We start from the raw sequence: 22836 nt of genomic DNA, 5'->3' as shown, positions 1-22836 counted from the left end.
CTTCTGTTAGACATTCAGAACGTATTGCTTAATGTAGGTTACCCAGGGAGACGCGGAGTGGAATGACTCAGGATTACATCTGCATCCACTCGTGTGCTTGTAAAAATCAGGACTTCCTCTGCAGGAATCACTATTGTAAATAAAACAACGATGGGTCTGAACCACTTCAACTCACAGTTCAGTAACTTTGTTCACCCAATTATTGATTGTGTCAACTGTCCAGCTGGTGATAACGGATCCTCCAATCAGAGACTGTCCCTCTCCACCGTGATAATGGATCCTCCAATCAGAGAGCGTCTGTGATAATGGATCCTCCAATCAGAGACTGTCCCTCTTGACCGTGATAATGGATCCTCCAATCAGAGAGGCCGCCCATGATAATGGATCCTCCCATCAGAGACCGTCCCTCTCGACCGTGATAATGGATCCTCCCATCAGAGAGACTGTCCGTGATAATGGATCCTCCCAACTGGGCTCCTCGACTCCCAGCCTAACGAGTGCAATTCTCCAACAAGAGCGGCAACAGTTCCCCCCCCCCCCAACTAAATACAGACTAATAGTATTCCCTTTCCTCTGCTGCTCAGGTACTGGTAGTGAATCATCTAAAAGTGAACAGTGACTCCATTTGCTTTGGGATTTCTAGCGTTTAGAAAGAAAGAAAGAACGAACGAACGAACGTGACCCCCCCCCCCCCCCCCCCCGCCCCACCCCCACCCCACTACAGAAGGACCCTGGTTCGACTGCAAGGTGTGAGAAGGACCAGGAGGATGAGCTGGTGTTGCTGGGGCTGACCTGCCCAGACGTTACAGGAGTTACATGCACAGATATACACGGATACATAACGCAGGTTTGCATTTGGAAAAAAAAAAGTGATTAGCCCTCGGGAAGGCCGGAATGTGTGGAACAGTGAGGAATGTTCGGTGGATCGGGTCTATCGTGAAATAGTGCTGGTGTGTAGTGTCTGCTAGTGCCTGGCTCAGGGTTTGATTCCCGGGCCGTTCGGCACATCTGATGAAACCCAATAAGGATGGCCGAGACACGGGGCCCGTTTGCAAACGTCCCAACGCCCCTGGAAGCCCGACGGATGTCTTTAGTTTACTGTCAGGTCAAATAAATATGGGTCAAAGTGAAAGAATACACAACGCAATCCGGCAGGTTACAAAACACCTCAGACTGAGCTTGGTGCTTGAGCTATAATAAAGGGTTAGCTTCATTTCAGTTTCCTGAAACCAAAGTATATGTGTGATTTAATCGACAGTAACATGTAACATTTGAAGGAAAAAAAAAACGATTAGAACGAACGTTTGTCTTGAATTTTGAGCTCAGCGTTGAAACAGTAAAACCCAAGACTGCCCTCTGGTGATTACAGGAGGAAATGTTCAACAAGCTTGTAACAGAAGATGACGTCACCAGTATCTGATTGAACTCGACAGCATGAATTGTGACCAGAGATGTGTAGCAGAAAGATCAGACTGTAGGGGGAGCTTTCTACAACCTCCCCTGAAACTAAACTGCGCTGAAAAGAGTCTTTCTTACATAAAAAAACGCTTAGAGTCACACATTAAAAACAAAAAAGGAAATGACGTAGAGGTAACATGACCAGATTGACCAGAGGAGCTATGACCACGTGAATATCGATTCGTTGACACTATAGCATAAGCTGCTTAATGTAGATATGAGACACAACATAGGCTACAAAACAATGTGGTGTTGTCATCGAGCAAGCGTGATTAAAAATAAAAACGATTACCTCCCATTCTTAAACACACGTAGTGGAGCCGGCTGCGGTTAACGCTTGGCGACTGGGCCGTCGCCCCTGTGCTGGTGCGGGTGTTAGAAAAGGGGAAGGATGCTGATTGCCCGTTGGGGCCGTAGAGGGCGCTACAGGTAGGTGTCCTGCTCCGTGCTGCTCAGGCTGTGGGTGGACCTCTGGAGGAGGGATTCTTTGGCAGTGAGCGGGGGTTCTATTGGGGGCGTCTGCTGCTGCTGCTGCTGCTGCTGCTGCTGAGCCGCGTCAGGCCCAGACGGGGACAACGGTTCTGCTTCTGTGGGGAGCAGGGGCTCCGGCTGGGCCGGGGGCAGTGGCTGGGCGAGGACGGGCTGGGTGGGGAGCTGCTGGGTGGGGAGCTGCAGGACGGGGAGTGGCTGGGAGCGAAGCGGCTGGGTGAGGAGGGGCTGGGCGGCGGCGGGGGGGGGCTGGGAGGGCGGGTGTGTCTCGGTGAAGAGCAGAGGCTGGACCGGGGGCGGGGGCTGGGCCTGGGGCTGGGCCTGGGGGGCGGGCTCCTCCGCGATGGGGTACGGGTTGGGGATGGGCTCCGGGGCCTGGGAGGACCTCCGGCCGCTCTTCTTCTTCTTCATGCTGCTCCGCTCCTCCCTGCTCTTGGAGGCCTTCTTCGTCTGGGGCGTGGGCGGGGGCGCCGGCACCACGATGGTGGGGTTCTGCTGCAGGTCCTGGCGCCGCGGCGGCTCCGCCAGCATGATGACGCGGGCGCCGTGCATCCGCGGCGGGGACTTGAAGTTGAGCTCGCCGCGGTTCTTGCGCCAGCGCTTCAGCTGGGAGTGGTGCTCCCGCTCGATGTCCCGCGCCGACACGGGGACCTCCACGATCTGAGGGGCGCGGGCGGGCGGGCGGGCGGACGGACGCGCGCACACACACACACACACACACACACACACACACACACACACACACACACACACACACACACACACACACACACACACACACACACACACACACACACCTTATTTAGCAAATACGTTAATCCAAAGCGACTTTCACAGAATTTAGACCAAGGTGGTTAGGAGCAGGGAGGGGGTCAGGCCTCCATCTCTAGGCTGCCGACCTTTTTAGGCAGGGGGTCAAACCCCCAAGCCCACTAGACCGGGGCCCAGTCCCGTTTCTCTCCCCTTAACAAGAACACTTTGCTTTGAGTGCCCTTAGCTGCAAGTCAGCTCCCGAGCTGGCTAGCGTTCAAGGGTTGCGAATAGCGAATGCGTGGACCTAGACCGGTCACTACGCAGTCCTAGTGCAACGCGCACCGCTCACCGCGCTCTCTGTCACATTTTGCTTTAAATCGAAATAAATCGGTTGATTTTAAGGGAAAATAGGCACTCCCCCTTAAGCTCCCCTAAGTATTGGGACACCCTACACCCTTCGCGGGAACGCGCACAACCTAGGGTTAGGGCTCAAATCTAGGGGATTGGAATTGGAACAGGGCCTAGGATTCCTGGTAAAAAATGACTAATCCCGAGGATAAGACTTGCACTAGGGCAGGCGGGGGCGGGATGGTCTGTACTTTCTAAGCTTGTGTGTCTCATCAAATCACAGTTCTGCTCCCAATCCCAACCCTACTGTAAGGAAATGCCAAAAGGCCCCTGGGGGGCAAATGTGAATGTGTGGCCAGCCGCGGGCTCTGAAAGGCGGCCGTGGCGATGAGAGAGGCCATTGTCTGCCTGGACAGGAAGCAGACGCCGGGCGGCCGACACTCAGAGCCTCTGGAGGACTGCAGCTCGTCTCTCGGTGACTCTCTCCCCCCTCGGCTGACTCTCTGAGCGGCCATTCTTCTCCCTCGCGCGCGCTCAATTAAATCGTTAAATATGATCGGCGGTGCACGCGCGCTGCTGCCGAGCTGCTCTGAGACCAGTGCGCCGCGTTAAGTCTGTCCTTCGATTGGCCCGCAGCCTCACACAGAGGTTCTCTGGAATGTCTTTGAAGTTGTTCTTTTTACAAATGGTTCAGATCCCTTAACCAGCGGTGATGTGTGAAGGAGCGGGGTTGTTTTGGGGGGGGGGGGGGCCCCTACCTCCCGGGCCAGGAAGCCCTCCTGCATGTAGCGGGGCTCCAGGGCCCGCAGCAGCTCCATGGTCTCGTACTGGCCCTGGCAGGCCTTCAGCTTCTCACGGCTTCCCAGCATGCACTTCAGCAGCACCAGGCCCACCCTGAAGATGATCTTCACCCCTGGAGAGGGGGAGGGACAAGGAGGACTTCAACGTTTGGTTGGTGGAAAAAACACCACCAATACTAAATAAAAAATGGAGCTTGTTTCAGTGAATAATTCTATATTCTAGTAATTAATTTACATGAAAAAGTGCTATAGACCTAGCTATTGAACAGAACATTGCGGCCACGCACAGACAGACAGACAGACAGACAGACAGACAGACAGACAGACAGACAGACAGACAGACAGACAGACAGACAGACAGACAGACAGACAGACAGACAGACAGACAGACAGACAGACAGACAGACAGACAGACAGACAGACAGACAGACAGACAGACAGACAGACAGACAGACAGACAGACAGACAGACAGACAGACAGACAGACAGACAGACAGACAGACAGACAGACAGACAGACAGACAGACAGACAGACAGACAGACAGACAGACAGACAGACAGACAGACAGACAGACAGACAGACAGACAGACAGACAGACAGACAGACAGACAGACAGACAGACAGACAGACAGACAGACAGACAGACAGACAGACAGACAGACAGACAGACAGACAGACAGACAGACAGACAGACAGACAGACAGACAGACAGACAGACAGACAGACAGACAGACAGACAGACAGACAGACAGACAGACAGACAGACAGACAGACAGACAGACAGACAGACAGACAGACAGACAGACAGACAGACAGACAGACAGACAGACAGACAGACAGACAGACAGACAGACAGACAGACAGACAGACAGACAGACAGACAGACAGACAGACAGACAGACAGACAGACAGACAGACAGACAGACAGACAGACAGACAGACAGACAGACAGACAGACAGACAGACAGACAGACAGACAGACAGACAGACACACACACACACACACACACACACACACACACACACACACACACACACACACACACACACACACACACACACACACACACACACACACACACACACACACACACAGTAGTGTGTGTGTGTACCGTCACAGAGGAACATGTCCCAGACGCGCAGCACCGAGGCCCAGGGCAGCGTTCTGGAGAAGGCGCACATGAACCACTCGGTCATGTAGAGGATGGGGTCCATCTTGTGCTTCTCCAGGTGGCGGTAGGCCAGCGGGCAGACGCGGCGCAGCAGGGCGTACAGGATCTCCCCGTCCAGCTGGATGGCTTCCTGTAGGCCCAGGAGCACCGTCAGCACGCAGCTCTGACACCTGAGCAGCTCTGCACAATGTTGAACTAAAAAAAACTTTATTACAAAAGGGTAAACAAACACTATTCTGACGCCTGATCAGCTCTGTACAATGTTGAACTAAAAAAAACTTTATTACAAAGGGGTAAACAAACACTATTCGGACACCTGGTCGGTCCTATAGAAAGTTGAACTAAAAACTAAACTAAACCTTTGTGAAGAAAACGTATTAACAAACCCTATTCTTAAACTGTTTTTTATGGTTGTTCGTTTGACAGAACTTCCATCACATCGGTGAACATTTTATGGCCGAGCTGGCAACCATCACATGCTAATAATACACCATGATTCAACCCTCACACGAAGCGTCCACTGGCCTCAAACACAGTCCTCCAGGATTAAGTCTCCTTCCTACTATAATTTGGACCTGGGGCCGTATTCACAAAGCTTTTTATCTTACCGCTAGGAGTGCTCCTAACTCGCGCTAAAACATTTTACGTAGGAGTTTTTTCTTAAAAGTTATTCACAAAGCCTTTGTGAATTGCTCTTAGTGAAAAAAGTTAGGAGTCCTAAATTTAAGACTGACACGCCCATTATTTTAAGGAGTTACTCCTAAATTCGCCACTTATGACCTACTTTTAGCCCTAAGATTCTTTGTGAATACGGCCCCTGAGCTATATCCCATTTTACTAGCAGTTTCATATACATGTCAACTCACACAAGTCAAACCCACCCTGAATACCGTTTAACATTCTCCGTATACGCATACAGGGGCACACATTGTCAAGAATTTACCTCACAGCCATATGATATATTTAAACGGCTCATAAATCTCAGTGACACATTGAGAGCATTGCGTTCAACATTTCGCCCCTTTGATGCATGTGGCGGGTAGAGGAAGTGGGCCTGGGAACCAGCGCTGTGGTCGACTTTGCAGACCCGGCAGGAGGCAACTTGCAGAACCCATCTTACCGGTTAAGTCATCTCTGACGTGGCTCAACCACTGTGATGATGCTGCATTACACCCCGGGCTACGATAATGATACTTAAGCCTTCTGCTCATAGCCGAGGTGAATTTCACCTCGTGAGTCAAAGCCGCAGAATACCTTCCGTACATTTTTCCGTCAAATCCCTGCACTCAAGGTACGAAAGCCCAGGGAGGGTTCGCTCTCACTTGGTGGCGAATAAGGAACTAATCAGTGGAGTAGGATGTGAGAACACGGGGCGCTGCCTGGTGGGGCTCTGAGCTTACCAGGCCGGGGCTGTAGTAGCCAGGGAGATACTTCTCACAGATCTGGACCAGCACCCAGAAGGCGTCCTGTGGAAACAAATAGGCGTAATGTCAGGGAGCGCCCTCCTACAACGTTGAGGCAGTGCTTAACACGGGAGGCTATGAGTCACACGTTAGATTACAATACAAAAAAAATAATAGAGCACAGAAAGGAGTTAGACAAACACTTAAAAATAGTACGTAGCATCGTTATCCTAGCTATCTTTGTTGTATACGGGAAATAGGTTAACCTAGCAATTTTAAGTGCTTGGCACTTAAGTCAGGATGTTGATCCTGACTGTACCGACAGCGATATTGTTGTTTCTCCTTCTTCTGACAAATGTACTTATTGTAAGGCGCTTTGGGTAAAACCGTCGGCTGAATGCCCTAAATGTAATGGAAATTTAAATAAGTGAAACAGGAAATGAAAAAGGAACCTACACTTGAACCTTCTTCAGCAATGACGGAACACTTCCAAGGTAATTGCGGTCGTTTAGTGTTTTTACAAGTGTGCAAACTTTTTTCACACATCTGCATGTGAGTAACACGAGCATTTACAGCGTATTTATATGAATATTCCACTGTTATACTTTCGGAATACTTTGTCTTTTTTAAACTGTCTTTTTCATTATTTTATTCTAATCTAAAGATATGTAGCTTTTTTAAATCCCATTTTGTCCTTAGTTTACTCTCTGCAATGACACAGTCATTTCCCATTCGTGAAGTTTGTCTTAATCTCAACTGCATCCTACTGAATCGATGAATCTTCATTTTCAGTCTCTGGCGTGAACTGATCCAGAAACAAGGTCATCACAGCCTTCAAGCCCTCCCAGCTCACACCATTTCTCACTTAGCAAACGCCTGCACACTTTTGCTGTTCCCCACGGAGTGTGTGAACCGTGTGTCCAAATCATGGATGTGATTGGAGGATTTCCCATGTCACTCATGCGGTTCCTATTTCCCACACTCCTGCTGTTGTTGTTGGGGTCGTGTGCGAGCTCGACGCCTGCACCAACACGTCCACGACCCTTCCGCAGCAGGCCAGGGTCGTAAACAGCACACAACCAAAAACAACATCTTCCTCCGCATCGAGTTGCAGCAGCTCTGCAGCGGCCATGTTTGACAAGAACAACGCGTCCGTTTCATGTCCAGCACCCGCAGCCAAACAAGACTCTAAAATGTCCGCCCCTTCACACGCAGCGCATCATGGCCGCTCTACCGAAGGCCTTAACCGGGGCCTTGCTTGAGTTGCGCTGTGGCCTGGGACAGTGTTTATAACCTAGCCTAAAAATAGCCCAGGAGCCCATATGGGCGGTGTGTTTACACGGATCACAGAGCCAGGGCCTAATAAAGAATAAAGAGAGAGGCGCGGCGTTTGGACAGCCCTCAAGCTGCTCACCTCGGCGGGCATGTTCATGAGGAGCACGGCGGCGATGGGGGCCTGGGCCTGGCAGTAGCCCTCCTCCGGCCGGTACAGCGTGTAGGCCTTCAGGACACGGAACAGGTCCTGTTGCCTGTGGGGACGGACGGACAGACACGGACACACACACACACACACACACACACACACACACACACACACACACACACACACACACACACACACACACACACACACACACACACACACACACACACACACACACACACACACACACACAGTAAGAAAGAGACGGGGGTGGGAGAAAGAGAGGGAGGTAAGAGAGGGGATGAAAGAGGAGAGCGTGAGAGGTAAGAGTGCAAGCAAGGGAGGGAGAAAGACAGAGACAAAGAGAGCGAGCCAGCAAATGATAGAGAGAGAGGGCGAGAGAAAGAGAGCGACGAGCAAAGTCAGAAAGTGTAAATGTCCAACAGGACGTTGGCCGTCCCTTGCATTGTGCGAGGGACTCACCCGTGGCCTCCACGCGACACAAACATCTCGTGGAAGGGAAACTGGCGGTGCAGGTCCTTCTCGATCACGTCCAGCCACTTGGGGTCTCCTGCCTCGCTATCCAGCTCCTGGACAGACACATCCTCAGCGTGTTCCTCTCACACATGATGGCTGCTATTTTAGGGTTTATATCTTATATCTATCTTTATATATATGTATGAGTCTTTGTGGCGGCGTTTTTTCAAATAATGAACAATATATTATATATATATATATATAAATAATTCATATATTCATATAAGGCTGCAACTATAACTATATTTTCAAAGTCGATTAATCGATTAAATTGGTGTATGCAAGGTCACAAATAATAGCATCATCTGAGTCCAAAGTGATGCCTTAAATATGCTTGCTTTAACTGACAAGCAGCCAAGAAAAACTATTCCTTTTATAATGATCCAAATATAATAACTGATCATCAGGCAGAGAATGTTATTTGTATAAAATAAATAATGGATAAATGAATAAAATGATTAATTATCAAAATACGATTCAGCTCATTTTCCGTTGATCGACTTTATCGATCAAACAACGAATCGTTGAGGCACTAGATTCACAAAACACAACACGAACACAGCAGGAGGGGTGAGCCCCCGCAGTGGGCCTACCTGGAACTTGCCCTGGTTCTGCTCCCTCTTCACCTTCCCCCCGGACAGGTAGAGCCAGGCGCGGCCCCGCAGCGCCGGGGGGATCCCCTTCTGGCAGCGCAGCCTCACCTGGAGACCGGGGTGGACACCACAGCGGTCACAACGCAGCCCCGCCACAGGGGCGATCGTGCAGACCGCCAACCCACTCACTCAGGGACAGCATGCTCAACAGCATGGATTATGTGGAGAACGAAAGCCATGAGTCATGGGTCACCGGTTCTGGATGGAGAACAGGGCCGCTTCTGTGGCTGGAGTCGGGATAGTCTTAAAGTGATTCTCCGTCCTAATACAACCTACTCAAAATACTCAAGTTCAAGTTCAAAGTTCAAGTTTTTATTTATCAAGTACTCATAAATCATAATTTATCAGTATTGAAAATTGTTGTGCTCAAATGTCTGTTCAACTTAAAGAATAAATAAAATACTGGAGTTAAGGATGGAGAAAAAGGGTAGAATAAAAAATAATAATGTTCAAGGACAGTTCAGCATCCTGATGGCATGAGGGTAAAAACTATCCTAAATAAAGTAAATACTAATACACTAAATACTGATGGCAAAAAGGTGTATAACATTTTGCCATCAGTATTCTTCCATCAGTATGTGGTCTGTTACATTTGGTAATGAGTGCTTCCTTCACAGCATAAATCTTCAATTTCAGATTTTTTTGCTCAGATCCCATTTTTTGATTTGCCTGTACACCTTTTGTTTTTGAATGTGGCTGATATGGGATTCCAGTGTGAAGTGGTCAGTCTGAAGTGACCCACATGCGAAGACCAATAACAAGGAAGTCGCACGCAGCACGCATGGCAGTAAACAGGGAGGGCACAGAGGTCAGTGAATGTGCAGCAGTATGGTGGACCAGGTGGGAACATTTTGACACTGGTGGACGTTCTTCTTATAAACTGATTGTTTTTACCTTTTAATTTCTTAAGCCATTAAATTTGTTCAAAACAAATTGTTTTCATTTAATAACCCTAAAAGCAAAACTACAACATCATGTAGTATTGCTACGTAGACATCAGTGGCTTTGGATCCACTCATCACATGCAGAGTGGGGGATCCCTCCTTCCAGGGATGGTCAGGAGTGCAATGTGTGCCATAAGTGACATACATACAAGCAAATATTATAAATACTTTACTTAATAAAAAGAAATATAAGTGTACAGCTTCCATCGTAGTAGAGTAAGCTACAAATAAGGTGTAATCAACATTGTCGAACATACTGATGAAATCGAGCAGCAGCACTAGTGCAATTCAAGAGGCAACACACAGTAGCTTTTGTGGGTGATCAAAATTAATCACTATCAAACACTACCGGTACTGCTGTTAACTAATATTTTCACTGTCCCTGCATTGCAGCGGTTGTTCATGTTTGTATTCACTGAATGGCTCTCGCCAGCACACAAATGTGTCAAAGTCGCATGAATTACAAACGACTGTTCTGATTGAGGTTGCATGTCGAAGAATCCGACCTGTATCGGACACGTTTGGCTGAAGAAAATCGTCTTCCCTATGATTTGGGACACTTTATGTTGCAGTGTGAGCGAGGCCTTAAATGTAGAGATATGCATCAAGCGATATAATAATATAAAGTACATATTTGATTGTTTAGAACCGAAGAAACCCAGATGGTGGTATGGCTAGAAACTGCAGACGAAAAATTGGTGGAGCTGGAGGTGTAACAAACGGCCAAAGGAATCGGAAGTGTGGGGTCTTTTGGAACTGAACTTGAAGACATGAAACAGAGAAAGGCCATCTGGACTGGATGCCAAGGAGGTGATGGGCTTCTTGGCACTCATGCAAGGCCGAACAAGGGTGCGTATTGAATACTTCTTGGCTGCCATTTACTCCACCATGACAGTGGGGACTCTGCAGGCTGTAGCCGCCACCACACACACACACACACACACACACACACACACACACACACACACACACACACACACACACACACACACACACACACACACACACACACACACACACACACACACACACACACACGAGCTAGAGGTTCATTCAATTCATTCATTTCTGGATCATGAAACCTGGCAGAAATGTCTAATACTACAGGGGGGGGGGGGGGAGGTTATACAGTTAGCAAATACATTTTGTTTCTGGGCATGAGCAACTATAATACTTAGATTGACGGACAAGCACACTATAACCTTGGATAAGTAATAGTTTTCTTCTCCCCAAAAAAGCCCTCCGGGACTTAAAAGGGCTTCTATGTCACTACATATATTCTCCCTCATTTATGATGCCAGGATCTAAGAATACGCTGATATGACACGGCCCCTTCTGCATCTCCTCTCAAAGTAAACTGTTAAATCAAACCAAATGACGGTACCCGAAAGGTGTAGAGTGTCTGATGGGCGAGGGAGTATGCTACAGTATAGGAGAGAGAGAGAAAGAGAAAGAGAGAAGAGGAATGTGGCCATGCAAAGGTACGCACGCTTGCAGCAAGAACTAAAGAGATTAAACCCTCTTTGTTGTCCATGCCTCTTTCTGAGGCATGGACAACTTCAGGTAACTAGAAGAGATCACCGGTATGATTCCCAGAGTGCCTTGCATTGTACCTGCCGAGGGGGACGGAGAACAATCCTGGCAGGCTCGGTGAAGGCATGGGGCGCTGGTTTAAAGACCTAGCCATTAGTCAGCCCACATTGTGCCCAGATTTCCCTACACACACACACACACACCTATGCAATCCGATCAGAATGAGAGCCGGACCACTACAGGATGTGGTCTGGCACTTCGGATCACAATGTGAGCTACATCTGATCTGGGGGTCTGCTTAGCTCAGGAGAGAGAGCGGGTTGATTTGTAACCGGAAGGTTGCTAGTTCAGTCCCCGGCTCCTCCTAGCGGAGTGTCGATGTGTCCCTGAGCAAGACACCTAACCCTAACTGCATCCCAACAGGCTGGCTGTTTGCCTTGCATGGTTAACTCCTCCATCGTTGTGTGAACATGTGGATGAATAAGTATGCATGAGTAAGTTGCTTTGACTAAGCGTCTGCTAAATCCCATAATGTGAAATCCGATCTGGGCCTGACAGTAAATGCGTCCTGGCGTGGTTGGTTGATTAAAGTCCCATTGAGCTGACGAGTGTCACCAAGGCCTCCTTCTCTTCACTCACTTGAGTCACACACGTCATGTGGTTTGCTCCACAGGGTGTGTTCGTGTGGTGGACCCGTCTGCTCACACTTATAGATGACAGGGAAACCAGCCAATGAAACTTGATCGTTATATAGCGGTTTTAAGTGGGCTCTACGTCGAAAAAAACCAAGCCACACAGTCAATGGACGTATCTTTCCACAAGAGAATGACTGTACAATGGGATACTGCGATATCGGTATTGAGTCAATATATAAATCCCTAATTCCACCTGTTCGGATTGAGAACAGATGTTCATGAGTAGTGAACTAGCATAATATACGCCCAAAACATGACTTATTCTGCCTCCATTCTGCGATATATCAGTCATAAAACAGGCTCCAAAGGCAAGGAAAATAAATTATTAGAGTGTGGCGCTATTGCACATGAGAGTCATCCAAACCATTAGTGTTGAACCCCCGTGCACACGCACAGGGTCAAAGGGGGATCAAAACAATGAGTGCAGTAGAATGAATGAGTGAATCAATCTGCACGTTAATGGACCAATCTCAGATCTTAAACAGGGTTAAACGATGTGTTGAAACGCTGCCTAAATATACCCAGCAGTAGTTTTGAGTAGAGAGTTGAGAGTACAAATGAGGAACATAAACAAAATTTGATGCTTTGATTTTTCTCAGGCTCACCTGATAATATAATAATTCCTCTAAATGTAAAATATCAAAGAAAATAGAAATAAGAATATAGCAAAAGGGTTTACAATATGTGCGTATACCGGCAAATCACAGTCTTTCTGATAGAGCACTCTACCCTCTGAGGAGAGCTGTATACACACTGCACAACGTCCAGTAGCAACAAACCCAGACACACAACCATCCACAACCACAAGTGTTTAGGCAGTTACCAAGTCAAATCACTTCCATTCCAAACTCACTAATTCATGACCCTGTTACCCTACACAGGATCAGCAAGTTATCTTAGGGAACTGCAGTGAAAGCAAACGACAACAAGCTGTGCCCCACAGTGAGACGGGGAACTTCACAACAGTGTCTGTTATGCTTTGTCAGCCGTGCTCCACCCTGCTTCTCAGACTGTCACTCTGTCACATGATGCGTGGGGTGACTGTAGAGAAAGGGATGGATCGTGTTCCGGCCTGCTGCTGACTCATGGAAATGGGCAGGAGTCGCATACTTGCGGAGCCATTAGGGAGAACCAGCTAGGCGAGGGAGTAGGCCAAGTGGTATGATACAGACAGAGGCCTCCTATCTGAGTAATTGAATATTGACACATGGCTGCCATTGTGTTTGATAGCTTTCCTAGCAAATACTCAGGGCCGACGTATTCAAAAAGCCCTACTCAGTAGCATCAGTGTATTTTATGCAAAGCAAGCCGCTCTCTTAACAAAAACTATTATTACCGAAATACATGAGCATCCATCAGTATTTGTACCAACACGCTGCTACAGGCTAAATGCAGGACAGAGGTGTGTCCTTGCTCTGACCTTGTCGTGTCTCTTGACCATCCATTTGTCCCAATGGCCCAGCATGTCCAGCCATTTCACCTCTCTCTGCCTGAGCACTTCTGGAGGCACGTCCTGGGCCCTGCAGAGAGGAGCGGTGGAGAGCAGATTAGGTTATAGTGTGAAATATTCATTAAACTAATTCAACAGCCCAGATTAAAAAAGACGCAGAGAGCAGGGATCAACTGAAAGAAGAAAGGGTTATGAGAATCCAGTGTGAACTGGTCAGTCTGACCCACATGCAAAGACCAATAACAAGGACGTCACACGCAGCACGCATGGCCGCAAACAGGGAGGCCCCCAAGGTCAGCATTTGCGGTGTGGATGTGCAGCAGTATGGGACATTTTTACACTGGTGGAACTACTTCTTATAAACTGATCATTTTTTCCTCTTAACTTCTTAAGCCGAATATCGATGAAATATGCTAAATGCCATCTAGTAGTATCAGGAACTAGGACACAAGTTGGCCACGTTTATATATAAATATGTCATATGACAACAATCTAAATAAATTAAGCATTTAAATAGTTTAGCGTCAAAGAGCACGTGGTTGAGCCTGTTCCATGATGTAATTTAAGCTTGGACCATTCAGCTCCAAGAAGAAGCCATGAAGATCTGACATTTTCAAACAGAAAAATTAAATATAGTCAAGGATAGGCTGCATCCTGATGGATGCCTTATGCGAAGCTCAACCATGTCATTAACTGATCAACACAGGCCTGTAATTGTGGAGTATGGAAAGTCTTCAAAGAGAGGTCTCCTATAAATCTTGAGCAGCGCAATTTCTTTAAAAGGAGGTAGCCAGACACTGTCCAAGAACATCGGATGCCCTGAGACTATCAGGTCGGGGATATGGTAGACTGCACAATGTCGTACCATGGCAGTAAAACACCATGTCTGTGAAAAACTACACAACCCTTTTAGCCAGAAACGGGTCTTTAGTAATGGGGCACCAGGGATGTGGCTCAGGGCACTGCCAAAAACACCAGTAAACTTTACGTCAAGCAGGCCGTTTCAGGCCAGGAAGCCCTTTGCTGAACTCCGATTCTCTTCATTCTCAAGACTGCTTCGTAGCCATTAGGTCCAACACTAAGTAGTGGCAATGTCACTGAAATGAGCTAGTGCATATTTTGTATAAAAGTACACAAAAAAGCTTACAACGGCTATATAAAATAAAATGGCATTGATCTGATTTTTTTTTTGGTTTTATTGTAGTATAAAACAAAGTATTGAGGACAGAACAATATTCGCCACGTTGGATTGTGTCGCAGACTTATCCAATATAAAGTGACATTTATTCATCTCATCATGCATCTCTCACTCAACTTGTCCCCTTGAGAGACTACACACAAACCAGCCACATGCAGCCAGGGAATACATTCCTTTGGATACATGATTAGTCCAGGCCGTATCAAGCCAATTACCATAATACACCTCAACCACACCGGGGGGACGTTGGCTGACAGCTGGGACAGAAATAACTGAGATTGAAAAGTTGTACACATGCAATCTATGATCCGTCTCCTTAGTTATCCCACAGACCGCCTTGCGTTGCGTGCACATAAAAAAACATATACGGACACCAATTTAAACACAACGTCTACAAAGTTCAATAAGTTCAACTACTCACGACTCCTCGGAGTACTTCTGCGCCCCGCCGATGAAGCCGTACTTGTCGGTGTGCCGCTCGCTGACGAAGCCGTTGAGCTCCGAGTCGGAGCCGAAGGAGCTCTCGTCGTCGATGTGCGTGTGGCTGCTGCTGATCGTCCGGATGCTCCTCGTATCGATCGACTGACGACCGTTCTCTATCCTGGCCATGGTAGCCGCTCGGCTAACTAGCTCCGCTAAGTAGCTTAGCTACGTCAACAAGCTTGACAGCTCAAACTTTCAGCCCTTTTTTTCGGGAAGCATGTCGGGTCGAGAAGCCGCCCTAGCATGTCCTGTTCGCGGCCACGGCTTATCGTTGGCTCGGTAAAAATAAGAAATGGTCAGTTGTTAGGCGAACACCGACATGGCAGACTGTACCAGAGGGGTGAGCTTTACTTTTGCCACTGGCTGAGCTGGCTCGCTAGCTACCACTGTGCTAACGTTGATGCTAACGTCAGCAAACATTAGCTAGGCGGCAGCTTTAGTATGGATACAACAAATATCACCGGGAATGTACTCGTTTAGTTCAATCCTATAGTCAAACAGTTTTACTTTTGACCGCTCATCATGTTACCAGAGCGCACATGTTCATCTTAAAACATAGTTTACTTATCTAACGCTATTCTGCTTCGTTGTCACCCACTCCAAGACTCCTAGACATTTTGTGCTCCTCCGGTCTCTTGACCCTCCTCGGTCTCCTCCGGTCTGTCAACACTGGAGCGGCGCGCCCCGCTGCTCCCTCTGGTGGTCCACGGAGGACTTGCAACTTTTATTAAGAGTGCACAGTTAATACTTTAACATTCTGCGATCCTTTATCAACATTTAGAGCAAAAATTATGGAGGACATAATGAATAAAACAGATACATGTATTGTCCTTTATTGAGGAGTTCAAGAGCATTAAGCTCTAAACTAACTGTGACCACTTCATCACAATAACACATTTATCAAGACAACCGAATAGAGGTGACTAATAACGAAGGGAACAAGACAGAATCAAAGTTAAAATATTGTTTGCATTATTTTTGTCTGTTGATGTTCTAAAAAAATCAAGACAACTGATGCCAGGTGACTTAAAACAAAAGGGAACAAGACAGAATAAACGTTAAAATATTGTGGGATTTCTTTTTGTTTCTTGATGTTATAAACCAAAACCCAAATACAATCGTGGGGGGCAATGTTGCAGGGCACCAATGAGAGAAATCAGATGAAACATTGGGAATACATTTCCCTGGATGCCTGCTTCACTTCTTCCTGCCTCCTCTCTCTTTCAGGGCCAAGTGAATGATTGCTCCATTGTTCATGTTGTAGTAAGCCAAGGAGTTTGAATCTTTGATGAAAATACCCTAGAAGTTACAGAAAAGCACACAATTAATCAATTGCACACTTAGATATGAGACCGTAGATATTCAAAGAATTAAAAAAATGAATTACCTCATACTGTAACTTCTGTTTTCCTGCAGCCATGCCTGTGGCCTCGTGGATTTTGACTTTGATGACAGACACCTAGGGAATACATTACATTCACGTTACAACTGTGTACTCTAACTTTAGAGACAGAGGATGAACCGTTAAAAGTAAACATAATACCTGGTCCGTTAGTGGAACGGTGAAGTTGAGCACTTGCCCACTTAGCTTCCATTCGGTCTTGTCCTGCATGTTAGGAACCTGGACTTTAACCGCCACAGGACCCTGGAGTGGAAACAAATGAAATACCATCAGGTTCAAGGATACCATGGAATGTGTGTGGGGATGCCACGGCTTTAAACACAGTGCCCAAACACAGAACATAGAACAGTCTAACCCACCTTGTTCCTGCGCAGAAACTCCTCTTCTGGCATGAGGTTGTCCTCCGTCTTCATCTTCTTGTTCATGGGCTCGTCGTCACGAGGAGGGGGTGGGTGGGACGGGGGTGCGGGGGCCGGTGGCTGGGGCACTGGTGGGGCGGGGACGAAGGCTGGGAGAGGAGAAGCAAGGAGAGCATCGGCATTCATGTATAAACATAATGCGTGTCCCCTAAGGCAATATGAAGTCAACTGTGGCGCAGCAATGCTCAGCCCCACTGCTAGGATGTGATCCTCCTAATCAACTGATAGATTTATTTTTTCTTTAAAAAAAAAGCTACGGGAGATGCAAAATGCTAATTTAGAAAATAATGGATGTCATTGATCGATAACTACCCAATGTCAGAACACACCTACACAACGAGAAGGGGCGAGTTGACCAAGAATCATGGCTGATTTACATATCAACATAATGACAATGTCAACCATTAACCTGGGATCTTAACAAACTGGCCAAATAAAATGCTTTGAAAGTTAGGCTTTTATTTTAAACTGATTTACTTTATTTAAATCCAATCATGAGCATGCCCATTGCCCATGCCCACTCAACTGTTTAACTTTTAATCATATGAATCTTAAATCTATAAATATTTTATAATACATACATTTGATTTGCATTTAATAATATCAAATTTGGCACTTAATATCTATCCTAAATTAATCCAATATCAGCATCTGCCCTGAAAAAATGATATTGAAATTTCCCTTATTTCAATATCCTTTGAAACACAGTATAATAAACAATGTCTTTCTCACCAGAAGGGACCACCATCGGCGGTGGCCTAGGGGCCATGATGTGGGGGTTGGAAGGAGGCATGGGCACCACGTTGATGCGGGGATTGTGCATCATTTGCGGCATGGGGGTGAGAACCTGCCCGGAGGCCAGGCGAACCACGGGGGCCATGGGTGGCCGCGGGAGAACCGGCACGGCCGAGAGCAGAGTGGTACGCACCGGGGGCAGCATCTGGGAATGAACATTCAGCATGGACGTTTGTTACACTGGAATCTCATCCAGTAGATCTTCAGTAAAGCATCGTTTACAGTAGCACTGATGCACCGTTGGTGGAGTGCACAGACACTGTCATAGCACGTCCATGGCGTGTCTATATTGGCCATAACGTTGCTGTGGACGAGCCCATAAAGCGCAACAGTCTGGTGCTTCACATGCTCAGTGCTGCGCGGCGTGCAACAAATCGCTGCATGTACCAAGATGTCGTTTAGGATAAACACCGGCTCATGTCCTTACGCACGGCGACTATAAATACAGTTGTGAACTTACGGTAGATTGTGGCCGAGGCACCTGCATCGGGAGATTGGGTCTGGGTAGGATGGGGGAGGAGATGGGGGGCTGGTGACGGAGTTCGTGGGGCTTGCTGGGGCCAATCTTCTCTTTGCCGTCGTCCTCTCCCACCAGGCCCTTGGCCTTGTGGATGGCCTCGATCTGCTCCTGCAGGGTGATGTTGGCCTGGGCGGCCTGCTGTGTACGCGCCATGCTACCAGAGTGACCGTCCCAAGTGACCTGTGGATGGGATGAGACGGAAACACTAAGGCTGCGTTCCAAATCACACTTTGTATTTTTACTTGTACTAGGTACATACTTACAAAGTACATACTATTGCACACAGTATGCATACGATTGGAAGATACAGGTGATGTCACTGATTAGCACACATGTAGTGCCACCATCGACTTTCGCAGGCTCAGCCGATGTGACTTAATTTTGGCACACAATATTTTCCATACAATGTATTCAGACATACTCAATCATTTACTGGCATACTAAATAGCAGGGTAGTATGGGTGTTGGACGCAGGGTAAGTATGAAGTCACAGATTCAAACAACAGGAGATCCTCCGCACAGTGGCCACCTTTTAAGAAAAGCGGGCAATGAAAACAACGACGTGGCTCACCTTTTCCTCTGGCTTCTGGATTTCTTCCTCTCCGATCTTTTTACCGATGGCCGTTTCCTCCACACCAAAGATATCGGTACGCCTCTCGGCCAGCTGCTTCAGGCTGCTCTGGATGTCCTGTCCCGGGGCGTACACCTCGTCCTCGATCTGCCTCTCGCGGATGCTGCGGTCCCTCTGCTCCAGCCAGCGGGGGTCCAGCAGGCCGATACGCATGTGCTCCTGCATCTTGCTGGCCTGGATCTTCTCCCCGGTGATGGGAGAGATGAGGTACTCATCCGGGGTGGTGGCCACGGGAGCAGGCTTGGAGGCTGAAACAAGGGAAAGTGTTATCCATCATGCACCGACTGGATCAGCCCGCCCCAGCAGGTACTACTTGGTGCACCCGTGAGCTTTTTCCATGGTCAAATCAAACAACTATCTTTGTGTGTAGGCCATGACAGTGCATGAACAGGAAACGCAGACAATAAACACTACAAACAAGTACAGCGAGATGAGTTGATTTTATGCCACCAGGTGTGAGTGTGATAAGCCATTATTAGCCTTTTGAACAATTTTGTGACATCACAAGTGTCCACCTAGATGTATGATGGATGGATAAGCAACATTTGCTACAGTCCACTGGGGAGGCTGGTAGACTGGATTAAGACTAGAATTTTTAACCAGAGGATGATTAACCAGAAAGGTAATTTTCATGTTACATGGGGTTATGTCTTAAGGTTAGTCTGGGATACCTTTGGGGTCGTAATCCTTGCGGATGATGACCTGATCCGGCGTAGGAGGCAGTGGAGGGGGCATGGGGTTGTCTGGGGGCAGAGGAGCCTTCATTCCTTCCTCCTCATCATCAGATCCCTGGAGAGATCAAGGAAGGCCGTTACACACTGGCTTATCGAGTGTTCATATTTTACTGCATTCATAAAGGGTGCCTTCTTCTTCCAACCTCGTCCATGTCCTGCACTTGGGTGTCCTGGTCCGGCTGCGAAGGCTGGCCGTTATTGCGCTCCTCGCGCCCATCGTCGTCGTCATCGCTCTCCACCTCCATCTCCACCTCCTCACTCTCCCCAAACTTGTCGTAGCGCTCCTGGATGAGGATGCGAGCACCGAGCTCCTCGGGTGTGGTGGGTGGAGGGAAGTGACCTGAGGATTCAAAATTAAAAATATATTTAACAAAAAGATACTGTTCATTTCATGCATATCATTTCTCCCTACGCATTAGCTGTGTCTCAAAGCCCGGCCGGCAGCCGCCATCTGCTTCGTAAAAGGAGCTTTCATGTGCAACCAGGAAGGACAGTAGGCTACAGTCTTGTTACTCATTTACAATAGTAACCATTTTCTTAGGTGGCTCACAGTGACTGAACCTCATGACGGCATGTATTGTTGCAAACCTTTTTGAGTCACGTGATTGGCCCCTGAAATCTGAAAATTTCAAGTTGATCGGCCGACCACTGATCATGATTTTAGGGCGTATATCGACTGATCATGCTCGGTGGCCAATCAATCGGTGCATCACTAACAGAGGTGCCTTCATATGTCAGTGCTACGAGACTGTAGCCAGGGCTTTGAGACAAAGCTTACGTGTCCGATGAGTTACATCAGAACCTTTACTGAACAGTATCAGCTTCTACCTACCCTGCTCGTTGGGCTGGAAATCCACAGTCTCCACCACAACAAAGTCGTGCCAGTCGATTTGGGCATAGGCCACCCTCTCTTTCTCCCTCTCCTCCTCTTCCTTCTTCCTCTCACGCTCCTGGAACTTGGCCCACTCCACGCGGTACCTCACCTGGCAATAGGCAGAGTTACAGTCCCCGGTGAGCCGTGTGCCAACAGGAGAATATGTTCATACATTCAAAGTAGATGTAGTTATTAATCATCCATCGATGTTTGATGAAGAAAAGACCAGACTATGAACGACTTATCTTGGTGTTCTTATCTGATTTAGCTTGTTCGTTGCCGATTTTTGTGCAAAGTAGATCGGATAAAGGTGTTTACATGCATTTTACAAGTCCTGTTGAGGTCTTATTCGTTTAGTTACCCGATTATGACTCTGCATGTATACGTTCTGCGTGAAGCTCCTGGAAGCAGGCTTACCTGGTCCATCACCTCTCTTGGATTCTCCGCTTCCCGCTTCATCTTCTGCAAGAGGCCTTTGGGAGGGATGAGGATCTACAGCATGGGGAGACGCGGACACAAGGTCAATCTAACACATTCGCCAGGAGACTAACGTCGAAACGTTAGACTTTGTTCTGGTTACCTTTGTATATTGCTCCACCAGCTTGGTGAAGTAGTTGAACAGGCTGTGCTGGGGCCGCAGGAAGTCAAACTGGTAATTCCTTTGCTCTTTCTGCATGAGCTGGGTGAGAAACTGACGACCGTTGCGGGCAACAAACTGGGCGGTGAGCTTGACGACGTCAAGGTCAAACGCAGAGATGGAAGGAGGATCAGCGATGAACTCAAACTCTGGAGGCGGTTCTTTGGGGATCACTGCCTCATGAATCACCTGGGACTGTAACAAATGAGTTTGACAGTTACATTTCAATACTGGATATTGAATGTCACAAAAGTATATTTATTGGAATAGATACAGCCCTAACGATAGCACCTTCTCTCAGGCCCTGCGCTATGATAGTAAAGGAGGATAGTAAAATAATTAATATTGATGCATTTCTGTATCTGTACCTTTTGAGGTTGCTGCTGTGACTGTTGCAGGGCCTGCTGTTGCATGACCTTAGGCACCGCAGCAGAGGGCTCCTGGCCCTTGCCCTCCTTGAACTCTGTGACTTTGTGGCGGTAGTAGGCATGGTAAGGGTCGTTGGGGTTGAGGAAATTAAACTTGGGATTGTTGATCTCATTCTGCCGAATCCTAGCTTCAAACTCTGGTCCGTTTCTGTGAAATGGCAACAGTCGTAAGTGTATCAGCAAAACACACATTTACAATACACGACTGCACATTATCGAGAGTATCCTACCTGGCAACAAAGCTGGCTGTCTTATCGACGATGTTTCGGACCTCTGGAGGCGGGTATATAATACCAACTATAGGTTTAGTAGCTGGTGTTTCCTCCACTGGTTCATCAATCTGTTAAGAGACAATAATATAAGTTATGAGACACACACACACACCAAACAGGAACACTTCCGATAAAGATTCTTTACTAAGGTAAAAAAAAAAAAAAAAAAAAAAAAAACAGCACATAACTAAGGAGGCCAGACAACATACTGACCAAAAAATGTTCACATCGTCAGACGAATTGTACAAATATATTTCATGAAAAAAAAAAACATAATAAATATTATATAATTAATAATATTTCATTATATAATAAAGAACACTTTGCATTACAAACGGCAGTGCACTTTAACCATTGTTGTCAGTCTCGTTAACATATGAAGGGTAAAGATACCTCATTACAACGGAAACTACTCAATCTGGGGATGAAATTAAACCCAGACAGTTTATTCTACAATGTTTATTCAGATGAATGGAAGAACGTATCGGCGGCGTTAGCCCGCCTGCTAGCCTTACCGTGATGTTGGGTTCAGGCTGAACGATCGCTACAGGCCCGGGCGGCATGGCTGCTTCTTTGTGTGGGTCGGAAAATAACCTGCAAATAAATAAGCACCCGCAGCGTTCAGACACGAGGTAAACGTTTACAGAACATGGATAAGGAAAATGTATAAGAAAGTTATATACACATTTGCTTCAGCCGCACTAAAGGACTTACCGCGTCGTGTGTTCGTCAGCCCACTTTCAATGAAGGACGACTACTTCCGGGATCACAACGCTAAGCTTCA

General features: G+C 47.4%; 2 protein-coding genes across 2 annotated transcripts; both read right to left on the bottom strand.

The window, feature by feature from the left end:
- Positions 1-701: 701 nt before the first annotated feature.
- Positions 702-15979, bottom strand: tbc1d10aa (TBC1 domain family, member 10Aa). Its single transcript, XM_084467600.1, has 9 exons — positions 15279-15979; positions 13630-13729; positions 8978-9085; positions 8331-8437; positions 7839-7953; positions 6422-6487; positions 4962-5151; positions 3807-3961; positions 702-2607 (listed from the first exon to the last, which is right to left on the bottom strand). Exons 1-9 carry the CDS (start codon positions 15464-15466, stop codon positions 1882-1884), a joined length of 1755 nt encoding a protein of 584 aa, XP_084323726.1. The 5' UTR covers positions 15467-15979; the 3' UTR covers positions 702-1881.
- Positions 15980-16144: 165 nt separating this feature from the next.
- Positions 16145-22821, bottom strand: sf3a1 (splicing factor 3a, subunit 1). The gene is made up of 16 exons (XM_084468780.1): positions 22767-22821; positions 22568-22646; positions 22011-22120; positions 21721-21928; positions 21296-21547; positions 21133-21207; positions 20674-20824; positions 19985-20181; positions 19779-19896; positions 19048-19355; positions 18417-18656; positions 17894-18101; positions 17102-17250; positions 16884-16985; positions 16728-16799; positions 16145-16639 (listed from the first exon to the last, which is right to left on the bottom strand). The coding sequence occupies exons 2-16, from the start codon at positions 22613-22615 to the stop codon at positions 16538-16540; spliced, it is 2340 nt and encodes a 779-aa protein (XP_084324906.1). The 5' UTR covers positions 22616-22646; positions 22767-22821; the 3' UTR covers positions 16145-16537.
- Positions 22822-22836: the final 15 nt, after the last annotated feature.

The sequence above is a fragment of the Micromesistius poutassou genome (assembly GCF_964030765.1).
Source record: "Micromesistius poutassou genome assembly, chromosome: 5".
NCBI classification, from domain to species: domain Eukaryota; kingdom Metazoa; phylum Chordata; class Actinopteri; order Gadiformes; family Gadidae; genus Micromesistius; species Micromesistius poutassou.
The sequence above is the reverse complement of the archived record's forward strand: the minus strand, read 5'-3'. Positions and strand labels throughout refer to the sequence as shown.